Source organism: Copadichromis virginalis, linkage group LG13 (genome assembly GCF_057382275.1).
Source record: "Copadichromis virginalis isolate Kocher_CV1m ecotype Utaka linkage group LG13, C_Virginalis_male_GT1.1, whole genome shotgun sequence".
Taxonomy (NCBI): Eukaryota; Metazoa; Chordata; class Actinopteri; order Cichliformes; family Cichlidae; genus Copadichromis; species Copadichromis virginalis.
The window spans coordinates 29,844,054-29,858,064 of NC_140630.1; the positions used below are offsets into that span (position 1 = coordinate 29,844,054).

At 40.1% G+C, this 14,011-nt stretch overlaps 1 protein-coding gene across 3 annotated transcripts in view; it reads left to right on the forward strand.

Annotated features, from left to right (window-relative positions):
* The window catches only part of LOC146695941 (stromal membrane-associated protein 1-like), a 167,718-nt gene that overhangs the window by 44,759 nt on the left and 108,948 nt on the right, over nucleotides 1–14,011 (forward strand). Inside the window, exons 5-6 of one of the 3 annotated variants that reach the window (XM_085478424.1) lie at nucleotides 8,243–8,311; nucleotides 13,491–13,553. The exons of 1 other annotated variant lie outside the window; for it this stretch is intronic. In XM_085478424.1, the coding sequence (XP_085334550.1) occupies nucleotides 8,243–8,311; nucleotides 13,491–13,553 (132 nt within the window). The remainder of the gene's footprint in view (nucleotides 1–8,242; nucleotides 8,312–13,490; nucleotides 13,554–14,011) is intronic. One more of the 3 variants, XM_085478426.1, reaches the window with a different exon arrangement.

Genomic DNA, 14,011 nt, shown 5'->3' on the forward strand with positions numbered 1-14,011 from the left:
TAGTCCCAAGGGTCCCAGTGGTCATAGCAGCAGTAGGAACTGCAACCCCCAAACAGGAAGAGTGGCTCCAGCATGACATCTGGAGTCTGTGTCCGGTAGCGTAGAGCAGAACTAATATGGGAATTTTTTTAAATGACAGTTTTTTTCCTATTTATGTTTGTCACACTTTATTGTTTCAGATGATCAAGGAGTTGTAAATATTAGACAAAGATAACACACGTAAACACAAAATGCAGTTTCTAAATGAATGTTTATTATTAAGGTGGACAAATCCAAACCTACATGGCCCTGTATTTTATTTCGGCATTAAACTATGGTTATGGTAGTGTGATGGTCTGGGGCTGTTTTGCTGCCTTAGCACCTGGGAGACCTGCTGTGGTGAATGGAGCCATAATTTCTGCTGTCTATCAAAACATCCTGAAGGGAGAATGTCAGTCCGAATGTCAATTTAGAAACTGCATTTTGTGTCTGAAGCATTTAATTGAAATCAGGAAGGGGACAAACACTTTTTCACAAAACTGTAGATACTTTTTATTTGGTGATTTAAAACCAAATATCTCCGTCCATCCATCAATCCATGTATCTTCCACTTATCTGGGGCCAGGTTGCAGGGGCAGCAGCCTGAGCAGTTGGGTCCTGTGTTGGGTCTGCCCTGGGGCCTCATCCCAGTAGGACATAACCAGAGCACCTCACCTAGGAAAGATCCTAGTCAGATACCTGCTCCACCTTAACTGGCTTCTTTAGCGTGGAGTGGCAGCAGTTCTTCTCTGAGCCCCTCTCGAAAGACTGAATTATTCACTCAGTCTCTAAGGGAGACGCCACAAACCTGGCTTTAGAATCTAATATTCCAGTATATTGGTCCAGTAGACTTGGATCAGCTGGTTGTTGTGTTTTGTGACATTCCAAGCATGTGCGTTGCCAGCAGGCAAGTTGCAAAAGGACCTGGTGGACAGACTATGCAACATCAACACTCATAACATGGCTGAAGGATGTTTCTCATGTTTCTTCTTTACTTTTTACATTTTTATTTATCAGTATTTCTAAATGCAGACAGTTATATATTGAGAAATGGCTAATATCAGCCAACAATACTGGACTGCAGGTAGCTCTGTTGAGCTCCATATGATACTGCATAAACTCAGTTTCCTCAGATTTTGTTGTCACAACTCTTTTCTGTTTATTTCATGTTAACATGATTTAATTGAACAAAAATCGTGTCATTCTTGAATCTTGAAAAATTGCACCACACTCAGAAACTATTTTTGCTACTGGATTAATTGTCGACTGTCAGACTTTCAAATTCTCACACTGAAAATGCTACATACAGATGAATAAAATCAACTTTCTGTAATTTAGTTCTTTTAGTTCCAAAGTGGGAGTTTTCTCACTGTAAAGACTTGAGTTCATTTTTGACTGTGTGCTCTGTGTTCTTGAACTTCGCCTGAATTGTTCCGTTTTTGGTAGTATTTCCACTATTTATTTTCTACAAAAATAGTTTATAGGTCTACTGTATAGAATTTAGGGGAGTGTCGTGGTCAAAATTGAATATAATATTTTAATATATTAGTGATTACATCCACTAATTAAATTACTTAAAAACAGGTCACTCCCTTACAGCTTTCTAGCCTTTTTTCTGTTGTCCAACCTCAGTAACCCCTACCAAAAATAGTTTTCTAGTTGGTATTCAGTTGGTTGCCGTTTCAGAATCAGAATCAGAATACTTTATTGATCCCTGGGGGAAATTATTATTTTTTTGTTACAGTGCTCCATTATAAACCAACATTAACAAGACAGACAATACGCCAAGTACGCGATCTTACTTCTAGGTGCTTGGTTCTTTAAATACTAATTAGCAAAATTAACAGGATGGTGAACCTGTGTAACTTTATTCAGTATTACATCAGGTTTCAATATGATATAGGGATGCAATGATGGTTGCATTCTCCAAGCCATGATCCAAAGAAATTACTGTCTATTTATTCAAATCATGGAAATTAAAAAAAGAAAAAACCCACATCAGCTCTTATCATCAGCAGTACCAAGCTAGCAGTGTTAGCCTTGAAAGCTGGGTATCTGCTGATTTATTTATTTATTTTTTCTTCATGTGTTTCATCACATGATTTAATGAGCCTAACTGCTCCAAGAACCTGCAAAGTCTCTGCTCATGAAAGCATGATTCAGTTCATGGTTATAAATAATCATCCTGATATTTGCCTGCTTGATGTTAGCCAGGTTCAAGATCGTCTGTGAATCTATGAACCAGACTGTAGTTTCAAGACATTTATCATCTCAACCTTTTAAACCCACAGTCTGGTTCAAGACACCGTTCTCAGACCAGTTAAATACTGAAGCTTGTCACTTGCATTACTTCAGCTCTTTTTGCTGAGAGAAAACACAATTCAATGCAACACTTTAAAAACACTTGAGGACCCTAATGGTGAGCTGAGTCTCGTGTTATGCTTCTTGAATGTGTGTGACAGATAATTGCAGCACTTAAAAAAACAGCATGTACACTCAAGCCACTAAATGGCTCAGTATTATCGACCGTTGCAAAGATTTGCCAAGCACTTCAAAAGTGAACAGTTAGTAACACTCTCGTTCATATGATTTGATGTCCACAACTTTTGTCTAGTCTGAAAGCTGTTATCTCTTTGAGCTAGAACACCTGTTTATTCTCAGTGCACTGGTTATTATAAGGCAAAGTCTCTAAAATGAGAGAAAGAAAATCCCAACTGAGTTCATGCTGAACTCTGAGCAAGTATTTGGTGACTGGGGGGAGGAAAAACTCAAGCTCAGAAGTTTCTTTCAGGTTAGTTTCAGAATATTGACAAAAATGCAGAAAAAACACATCCCTATACCTCATTTTTGAAGCTAGGTGAAGAAGAGAGGTGACCATCAGTGAGCAGCAGTATGGCTTCGTGCAGGGAAGATTACTCCAGGTGATGTTTGCTTTGAGAGATGGAGAAGGTCAGAAGGAGTGTTACTGTTTTCCTCGTTCTTCTTTGATCCTTTGCTCATACTGAGGCTGCTGGTTATCCACTTTATCTTTGTTACTGTGTTTAAAATTTCCATATTCATCTGTGTGATTGTGGTGGTGATTTAAGTTTCTTATGTTTGTTGGTACTAACCCCCTATTAGTTTACTTTGATGAACCTGGTCTGCGGTGAGAGGTTTCTACGTTAGTGACACTTGTGAGTGTGCACGCAACTGTTTTCCTGAATAATTGTGTGTGTTGCTCATGCGTGAAACGGACCGGCTCATTACTGGACATATGTGAGACTCACTGCCCGTTCACTTGTCAGGGCCAAGAGGGGGCCTGGCCCATCAATCAGTGCATCTCTAACCACAACACATAGCTCAAGGTCACTTAACAGACTGCTTTGTGAGAACACTGTGGAAGTGGATTAGAGCTCAAACAGCTAACACTATCCCTCGGCCTCCATAATTCTTGTTTTATTAGTCTCTGTGTAACTGTTCCACTTCTCTGCGGTAAGTGTTCTCTGTAAGAGTACAAATGAAGCTGTTAAAGGTCTGGCCAGCAGACAAATTTCAGTAAAGATGTTATGCATTTTTCTCTCTCACTATCAGCACTCACCACACTAGAGAGCCAGACGCTTCCATCGCTAAGTCCTAATATCTATTCAACCTCTGTTCATCCTCTTTCACCCAGTGCGTACTAGTCTTGTTATCTATCCTTTTTATATTCCCCCTCGCCCTCCCCTCCCTCTGCATCCCTTTAGCCTCACCCTCTTACCCTCCAGCCTCCTTTCTCTTTATCTTCATCATCAGTCCACCTGTGGCTGTTTAGTATTGACATCTCCAGCAGCATCAAAGTCAGAAGATGAGGAAGTTTTGAGAGAAATGTATAAAAAACAGCCTTAAAAGACATCAACAGAATGAGTTAGGGGGGTAGAAAATGCTCTGAATTCACATCTCAGCTGCGCTGCTTTCACCACCACAGGCAACAAGAGCAGTAGAAGGGGGAGGGAGGAGAACAGTTCTCTGTTCTGGCCTCAGAAAGACATACTGTAGTCAGCGTTACTTTCCACCCTGAGGTGGTTTAGGGAGCGGAGGAGGGGAGGATGGCACTGAGAAAGGAAGGAAGGTGGGTTGATGTTAGTGATGCAGTGTAACATCTTTTCTTGAAATGTATTTTTCCCAGGGAGTTAAATACTAAAGAGTGTTTTGGCGTGCATCACTTTAGCCTCATTTTAGCTTCCAACAAAACAAACCGTGTTGTGTGCAGGAGCTTAACAACAGTGTGCTGCTGGAACTTTGTAGCTTGGTTTGAGACAACAGGACTGACACCCACAGCTTTCTTTTCTTTCTTTCTGTTTTTTAAAAACTTGCTACTACGATTGAACCATGGAAGGTTTGTCTGATCATCAAGGTAGGATCACTTGAGCTCGGACCAAGAATTGGATTCAGGTCAGCTGTTCCTGGTAGCGTGAGTCAATTCACTCGCTTAATTAACAAAAATGGACAATTATAAATATACATTCAGCCAACCATCATTTTATAGTTCCACCTGTGATCCAGTACACTCCCAGGCATTGTGAGACATATAATCCCACAAGTTCTGGATCTTATTCTGTGCCTTCTCCCTGCTGGATGCGCCTAGAAAATTTCCAAAGGAAGGCCTCGAGCTTGCATGCAATCACATGCCCAAACCACCTTAACGGTCTCCTTTTGATGCAAAGAAACAGCTGCTCTACTCTGAACTCCACTGACACATACAAACTCTTCTTTCTGTTTGAATTCAGGTACACACTTTGCTATTTTGGATTCTCCAAGACAAAAAGAATAAAATTTAAAAAAGAGTTGCGACATTATCTCTTTTTTTTCTTCCTTCATATCTTTGGTGCTTCATCTCACAGTGAGACAAGTTTCAAGCTGTCCTCGTAACAACAGGAATAAAATTCTGACAGTATCTCGATGTCTGTCAATGTGACTGCTACAGTCCTAATCAATTAATAGGAATGCAACATATGGAAGCATTGTGTAAAACAAATTGAAGGTTGGTTGAAGTAACAGAAAGCTCAGTGTTTAGTTGGAAACATCACAAATTGTTTGGATGTGAATGCAAACTGTAAATTACAATCCAAACCTCCACCACAGCAGTCGGCCCACCTTTAATCCGCATGATCACAAGGTACTATTTTTACTTTGTAACAACAAATATGCACAGATGCCTGTGAAAATACAAAAATATGTAATAGTTGTAGTAGGATTCACATCTGAACCACCTGCAGCATCACATGGCATGCAGGATATTAAAAAAAGCAATGCAGTTATTTATACATGTGGAAAAGCAGCAGTATTTGGTTGAATAGTTTATTATTTATCCTGAAATGAGACGATGCATAATTATCCACAGAATCCCCAGTGTAATGTTTATGAAAAAAAAGCTCTATATTCTTCTGGGGTCTCCAGAAATACATGTCCAAAATTTACTCTTTGTTTTTTTTGCAATTTTGAAATGAAGTGGCCACATCCTTGTTTTTTGAATTCTGGTCATTTTCTATCAGTGCGTCTGAAAGGCCTGCTGATTTAAATGGTTAAGAAAGTTAGTCTTTAAGATATAGTAATGTGTGATAGGAAAATGAGACGTACAAACATCCATGTGTCTGTGAAGGTTCTCAGTCATCCAGGTCATCGGAGTCTTTCTTGGAAAGAAAAGAGTCTGGACTTCTTTAAGTTTCTTGAAGACATTTCACCTCTCACCTGAGAAGCTTCTTTAGTTCTAAGAGCAACTGGTGGAGAGTCCCCCAAGAGAGTCATGAACCCCCTATTGATCCTCTACCTAATCACACGAGCCAAGGTGTGAAAACGGGTGTGGGTTTGGACAGAGAAGACAGATGGTTTGAAAGAGGAGTGAAAGAAGCCATCTATGTCCACTGTGAACAACCATCTTTGAACAGAGGCGGTGGCTTACGACACCCTCTGCCATCTATAATCCAGTTTTGAGATCCCTTCCCAGACACCTTAATGCCCACTCACCTCCTGGGCCATTTGACCTTAGGAAATCACATGATAGGGTGAGGCTAGGTGATTAGGTAGAGGATCAATACAGGGTCCATGACCCTCTTTGGGGACACTCCCTTAGGGCTTAAAATCTTTGACTCTCCACCAGTTGCTCTTAAAACTGAAGAAGCTTTTCGGGTGAGAAGTGAAACGTCTTCAAGAAACCTAAAGAAGTCCAGACGCTTTTTTCCCCCAAGCTCCTTAGACTACAAACATCCATGGAAGTTCAGTTTAGAAGTTCAGTTCTAACGATTTTGAAAGTCAATATTTTGTATGGCTTCCTTTTATTCTTCAGCACAGCCTGAACTCTGTGAGGCAACTTCAGGAATAGCTCTCCAGGCTTTATGAAGAGCATTCAAAGCTTTTTTCGGATGCTGCTTTTTGTTCTGCATCAAGATGATATTACAATGCTTCAGTAATGTTGAGGGGGTTGTATCTTGCTAACATTAAGGAGTTAAAATTTAGACCCAGGAGTTCTCTAATTTTCCTGCAGTATGTGTGAATTGTAGTTTTATCACGAGAGCATGATTAAAGTAATTTCAGACCCTAACATTTCTCGCTTTTTATGGTTTTCATTTATACTGGTCCTGGGCAAAATCTTGTTAAACATTTCCCTGTTGCTCCACGCAGCTCAGGCGGTGCACTGTGTCATTTTCACCCACGTAACAGACTGCAAAAGAAATGTATATATTTTTAGTGCTTTTATGACCTCATTACTTTTGCTGCTTTTAGGAATAATTACTCTGTTCAGCTGTTGTGTGGAGAGGCAGTAAGTGGAGACGATGTGCAAATCTTGAGGGAGGTAGCTGGAGCCGTGGCGCATGTAGAAAGGCAGCAAACAGACAGATGGCAAAAAATAAACAAGGAACAGATAAAGACAAAGGCAAGGTAGCATTACAACTGTTTACTTAAATCTGCTAACTGACATGTCTCATTACAGCCAGGAAGGTTTTAGACTGTTATGTGATGAAGTGGCTGATGGGATTGGATTGGTATGAATTTTGAAGACGGACTGAAAATGGCAGTAATTACTGTAGAAATTGTGTTTTCATTCCTTGGTGTTGGGCTGCCTTTCGCGATAGATTTTCTTTGCAGAATGCAAACGTGTAAAATCAACAAAATATAAGGTTTGAATTCTGTGCCAAAAACACGAAATCTGTAATATATTATGCATGCAGATGTTTGCAGCGATGGAAATGAACCTTTGTGGACCATATTCTTTTCAAATTTCCCTGCTAACAGCTATCTGTTATTTGATTGATCGTGCAGCCTTACAGCTCATATACTGTATGTCAGCAGAAGTCGGGTCAACACAGTATTGGGCACATGGTCATCATGTTATGCCCGATCGCTGTAAATAAGAAGAAAACTTAATGCAGCTCAAACTCCCTCTAAATTTGTGCTTGTTAAATGTTATGTTAAATTACCATGACTAAATAAGAATTAGTCAGATCTAAAGTCATTTATTTGGAAATGATTTAATCGATATTTTAAATCAGTGAGTAGAAAGCACTGATCTATGTCAGGTGAAATCACCAAATATTTCACTCATCTCTTTGAGGAAAAAGCATACAGAGAAAATAGGTTTTCATTTCCTGCCAAGGGCTGAAGAATGAGACTATTTCATGAATTTATTGCTCCTGAAAAAGTCTGGTATCTGTGGCAGTCCTTGGGGGATGTCTGCTACTAGACAATACAAACAACCTTTCAACTTCTCCACAATTGTAATGTCAGAGGAGGATGTGGCTACTGTCATGCTGCCTGATAGCTGATTCCTATTCTATGAAACGATGTGATGGACAGAAAAACAACTATTTACTGTAGCTGGTTGGCTGCAGAGTTCAATGCAAACCCAGCTGTCGGTCTGTCTCGAAGGTCAACGGCAGGTTAATAGAGGTCGTCCCTACACTCAGTAACTGTGGGTTTGTGTGTGATGTGAGTCTCTATTTAGAGACTATTCATCCTGTGCAGCTGCGGGGCTGAATATAACCTTGGTTTGCTGCATCTCCTGAAGCAAAGACTACTCTGCTGTAGTGGAGAAAATCCTTCGTTCCCTCTAATTAAGTCACTCCTGTCTCTGCTTCACTCTCCTCCCCCTCCGTCTCGCTCTCTCTCCATACTGTGCCCTCCTTGTTCTTCTCGTCTCTCTTGATTTTTTTCTGTTCCCCCTTCTCCTCGTCTTCATGTCTAACCCTCTGTCTGAAATTCTGTCTTTCAGCCGAAGTCGTCTGAAGCGACTCCTCCCACCACTTCGCCGTCCTCGCAGACTGACAAGAGCAGACAGGAGGTGCACATCTCCTCTTTCACCCTTTGGTGTGGTGGTGCCTTGCTGTGCCGTGTAGTCTTCCAGATTTATGTCTGAGTCCCGTGTTAGTGTCATGTTGAGACAAGTGAGACAAGCTTCTTTAATTCTCTTTCTGATCATTGGCCAACCAGCTGGGTCCAGTCCTGGATCTTTCCATCCTGCCCTCAGAAGATTCAGCCTTAGATTTCAGATGTGTTTTGTTTTTTTGGAGTATGGGAGAGTCCTCGATCACACTAGGTGCTTCTTCATCCAGTTGCCTCTGTGTGTACTGTGCATCTGGAAAGTATGTTGTTGATTATGTAATTTTACAGCCTTATCCTAAAATGGATTAAATTCCTTTCACACAATTCTACACACAATACAAACACAATGACGAATTGAAAACATTTGTTTGGAATATTTGCAAATTTATAAAAAATACCCCCCCCCCCCCCCCCCCCCCCACACACACACACACACACACACACACACACACACACACACACACACACACACACACACACACACAAATATAACATGTACATATATAGTCACAGCCTTTGCTCAGCACTTAATTGAAGCATCTTTGGCAACATTTGGAGCCTTGGAGTCTTTTTGAGTACGATGCTGTAAGCTTGGCACACATATTTTTGGGCAGTTTCCCATTCTTCTGTGCAGAACCTCTAAGCAACATCTGATTGGATGGGGAGCATTGGTGCCTGGCCATTTTCAGATCTTTGCAGAGATGTTTACTCGGGTTCAGATCTGGGCTCTGGCTGGGCCACTCGAAGAGATTCAGAGTGATCCTGAAGCCACTCCTTTGTTATCTTGTCTTGTGTGCTTAGGGTCATGGAATTTTTCCTCCAATTTTAAGTGTCATGGAAAAGGTTGTGAATACTTACATACATGTTATAAACATTTTGAAACAAATTTGGTAATTCTAAGGAGCTCACTGAATTGGAGTGTGGTATCATAATAGGAGGCCACTGCTGCATTGAGCCCTGAAACTTTTTCCCCCTTTTCACAATCCACTGTAAGTGGTATTACTGCAAAGTGGAGCATCTCAGCCATGCAGTGGGAGACCATGTAATGTTACAGAGTGGGTGTCAAAATCACCAGTGCTGTGCTGACTCGGTAACTGCAGAGTTCCAAACTTCCTCTGGCATTAACATCAGCACAAAAACTGTGTGCCAGGAGCTTCGTGGTATGATAGTAGGTTGCCTATTTGCAAAAGTTTGTTTGGTTATTTATTACAACAAAAACGGTAATCTGAATATTCTGCCTGTTACACATTAATCCTAACACTGTTAGCCAGTGAGCAACATTTACTTCTGACATTACTTCATCTTTGCTTTGTGTTCATAACGTACGAAGAGAAAGATCTTATGTGTGTCCTCATTAGAATAGAGATTTGTGTTGGTCTGTAGCCTATAGGTAATACTGTTAAGTGGTAATTCTGAGACGGTGTGTTTCGGGTCTTTTTATGGGAAAATGCAAAGGTAATGTAACAAGTAGTCTAGTAAAGACAGCACTGATGGCTCCAACATGCACAAACATTTGACCACACAGCATGCAAGTAATTTGCACAAATGTCTTTGATATGCTGCCTGGCGATGGTGGTGACTCTCAAAGCGGAGCCAATGAGAACCCAGTGAGAATCTGTATTATTTTGGCTTACCCTGGTCAACCAGAGGGAAACTGGTTTAAAAAGCAAACAAAACAAAAAATCAAGTTAGAATCATAGCCAGCATAATAGCAGGCAAAGGATCCCAGCCGCAATTTATTGTGTTTTATTAGTGATGATCAGATGGGACTATAATACCCTGTTAATGCCTCTGAAGCAATGCTAGCCTCATTAGCTCATAGATGATAGAGTTAGAAGTTTGCCGCCTGCCAGTGCCTCATGATAATATACTCTAACTTGGTGATTGATATGAAAACAATAAGGGAAGATGCAGCCAATGTCTTGTAAATGAACAGCCAAGAAGCAGCTGAAGCAGAACTGAGACCAGTATCTGTTATGCTGCTCGTGTATAAACAGCAGCTATTGTCGCTTCCCCTGAGAGACACAAAGGATTCGGAATTAAAATTCAAGAACAAATATATTTGCTTTTTAATATTTCATACCACTATTCTAAAGTTTAAAAAACAAAACAATCAAACAAAGAAGAACCACTGACTTCATATGCTCACAAAAGATACAATGTCCATAATAACAGCAGATGCCCTCAGTGCTCGTTCTGATGATCATGAAGCTATTGTTTCTCATGTTCAAGTAATTGCAGTGAGAATAGAGCCGGCGAGGGAGAGAATGAGGCGGTTATTGTTGTCATGATGGCTAGATTGTAGGCTTTACCTGCTAAACTAAAGCTTTCCTCTTCGGCGTCCTGACAGTCATTAGCTAAAGCCTGTTGGCATCGGTGCTGACTCATTTACATATAACAAAGCAAGACAGCAGCATTAACCTGAAAACATTACAGCGACTCTGCGCGCTAATAATGTCTGCACATTAAGTCTGCATTGTGGGCGCATTATAATCACATTAAGGAAAGGGATGTAATTGTTTCCGACGTGCTATGAGGTACAGCAAATTTTACCAGTCCAACTTATGCGTTCTCATATAGAACACTATCAGGTGAAGAAAAGTGGCTTGTTTCTCGATTCCTGAGCAGTATTACGTGTTAATTATAGTATCACAGGGGACAGCAAAGTGTCAGTTCAGTGTGTCAGGAAAATATTGTAATTATCAGTTTGATTTGCTCTGTTGCACCTGAATTGTTGAGTGTAGAATTGTAAATCTGTTAATAACTGCTACAAATTGTATGCATGTATGGTCAAGCAAGTGTGTAAACATGCATTATTATAGTTAATGTTACCTGGAGTTTTTAACTTCTGCTGATGTAAATATTGTCCTGAGCTAAGCAGAGAAAATTAAGGAGGTTTAATTGAATTATTTATTATTGCCATGTTAGTTATTGCTATCAGCAATATCCCACTTAGCATAGAAACACGCAACTCTCCCAGATAATGTCACGATGGTTTATGGTTTTTACCAATTTCAAATTTTGTTTTATGTAATTCTGTGCTGATGAGCTTCAGCCTGATGTCATGGAGGAGAACAGGGTCAGGGGTAGGAATGAACTTTGGTGCTCTTAAGCTGCTCAGTTCTGCCAAATTCATCTAATTAATTAATTAGTAACACTTAATAATCTCACCTGCAAATAGGGGCATAATTCCCCTGTAACTAAATTGAATTTCAAGGTATTTGAAATTACAGTGTAATTATATTTACCTCCAAATACTTAAAGGCAGGCACACTAGAATAAGGAAGTAACACATCAGGTTGTTACAGAAAACAAAGACATAATTAAATTAATTATTTAATACTTACTGTGTAAATTATTTTAAGTAGTGCATTTACAGGAAACAAGAATTTACATTATAAGTAAATGTAAGTAGTGCATAAGAAATTTAAGGTGGTGCCAAAATTCTGGGTATTTTACAGGAAAAGAGACACAAATTACACTGTAAATAATTTTATTTTATTTTTTTGTGTAAATCAGCCTCATTACCTCCTTATGTGGTGAACTTTAAATATTATAGGTAAATGTAATTTCGCTTAAATTTCAAATAAAATACAGGGTGTATCTAAATCAGTGTTTCCTACGGAGCCCCGCAAGGGACATGGGAGAGAAAAAATTACGATGAACTTTTGCGAGATCTCGCAAAAGTTGAATTCCAACAATGGCGGCAGCTACTTAGTTGTAATATTACTCTTTCTGGGTCACAAAATAAACTTTTAAGATATTTTGAGGCGTGAATGTAGTTGTGTAAACGTCAGATATCTGCTCGGTTTACAAGACATCACATTGCATATTTGCAAAAGTGCTCCAACGTTTTCGGAGATCTGACACCCACCATCTCGAAGCTAACGGGAGGTCGAGACCTGCTACGGCCGGGAGGAACACTGTTTTCCCGGCACATCGTGCCTCGACCTCCCGGTCGGCTTCGAGCTGGCGTAATAGCAATGGATAAATATTTGAAAAGAAAAAGCAGTCAATCTGATTGGTCCCAGATGAAAGCAAAAACGGTGTACTGGGGACAAACCGAGCCAATTCTGCTATACCTTCTGCATGGGGAAAAATGATCAATATGCTTTTTGTGACATTGTGCCGTGTGATTTTTCTCATGTTAAATATGTGCTGCGGCTCCAAAGTTGGGGAAACACTGGTCTAAATCATCTGATTGAAGTTTGAGGTGAATTTTAAAATACATTACTGAATGTAGTTTCACAAACACAACTTGCAGTTGTTGCGAGCATGTCTGGGGTCGAGTCTAGCAGCACGTGTTTTGATGGTACCGGTGAACAGCTCTGTAATTAAAGCACTGTGATTCTTCTTGATACACACTGAAATTTATTCTATTACAGGGGACTTGCAAGCCTTAGTCATGGGCCGTAATATAAAGTTACCAATTCATTTTAAGAAATTGCAGTTTCCAAAATTAAGTTTTTCAGATTCCATTGGTAGCTTGTCATTTTGTACTGCGGCTTTCATCAGTTTCATGTCTATTTGAGCCAAAAAGAGCTCCAGTTGTCACCCTGCATGTAAATATCAATGTGAAGAAGAAGAAGAAGGGACTTGTATAACCAGAATTCCAGTCAAAAAACCACACTGACCCAGGCTTAGTATGGACTTATTATGCTTTTCCTTATTTTCTGTCATATTGTGACAGTGGTGGACATTACACTTGGCCAGAGTTTCATATAATGAGGTGACTGTGTAATCCCTGTGGGCCAAAACTCAGGCTGCTGATCGTTTTTCTAGTCTTTCGATAAATGCGCTCCACTCAGACACAGAACCCCACCCACCTGCAGTTTACCTTCTATTTGCATGTGACAGCCAATCAGAATTAAGTTGGCTTTAAAAGAGAGGAGCTATAACAACTGGTTTCACATAGAGGATGAACTGATGGGCTGCAGGGTCCAGCATGCTTGCATAAGAACAATTTCAACTAGGAATCGTGCAAAGCTAGTCTAGTAGAGTCAAAGAATAAAAATGTGGAGCTGAAAATGAGCACAACGGGTCCACATAAATGTGTGTACATGAGTTAAATGGATATGTGTGTTGGTGGCACCAACTATACGCCACTGTCTCACACTATCCATTCATTTTGTTCACAGAAGGAGCGGGAGAAGAAGAAAGAGAAGGATGGTGACAAAGTAGAGAGACACAACAACTCAAAGGTAGAAACACCGCTCATAAATCATGGATTACAGGTGTAATCTGAAAAACGAGAGATGTGATTTAGGTTCATATGGTTCTGGAATGGATTCAGTTATTGAGTTGAGCCTACGATAAAACACAAGTAAGCTTAGGTTTTAACCATGACTGCACTGTACTGTCAGCCAACTTAATGGAGTGCTGTGGTATATTTGCGGTTTTGATTTTCAAGCTTCAGAAAATCAGAACCACAGCAAGCAGCAGTTTTAGTAAAAAAAACAATCTTTACAGCCTACTCGGCACTTAACAAACACTGTAAGTTGGCAACTAACCGGTGAACAGGAGTGGAGCATTCTGGGGTGTTTTTACATGGAACCATCTGGAAAGTTTTCCCTTGAAACTTTGTTGATTGGTGCAGGCACTTAAAAAAACACGTTGAATGAACATCTGTCTGTCTCTTCAACAAATTAGATCAATGAAC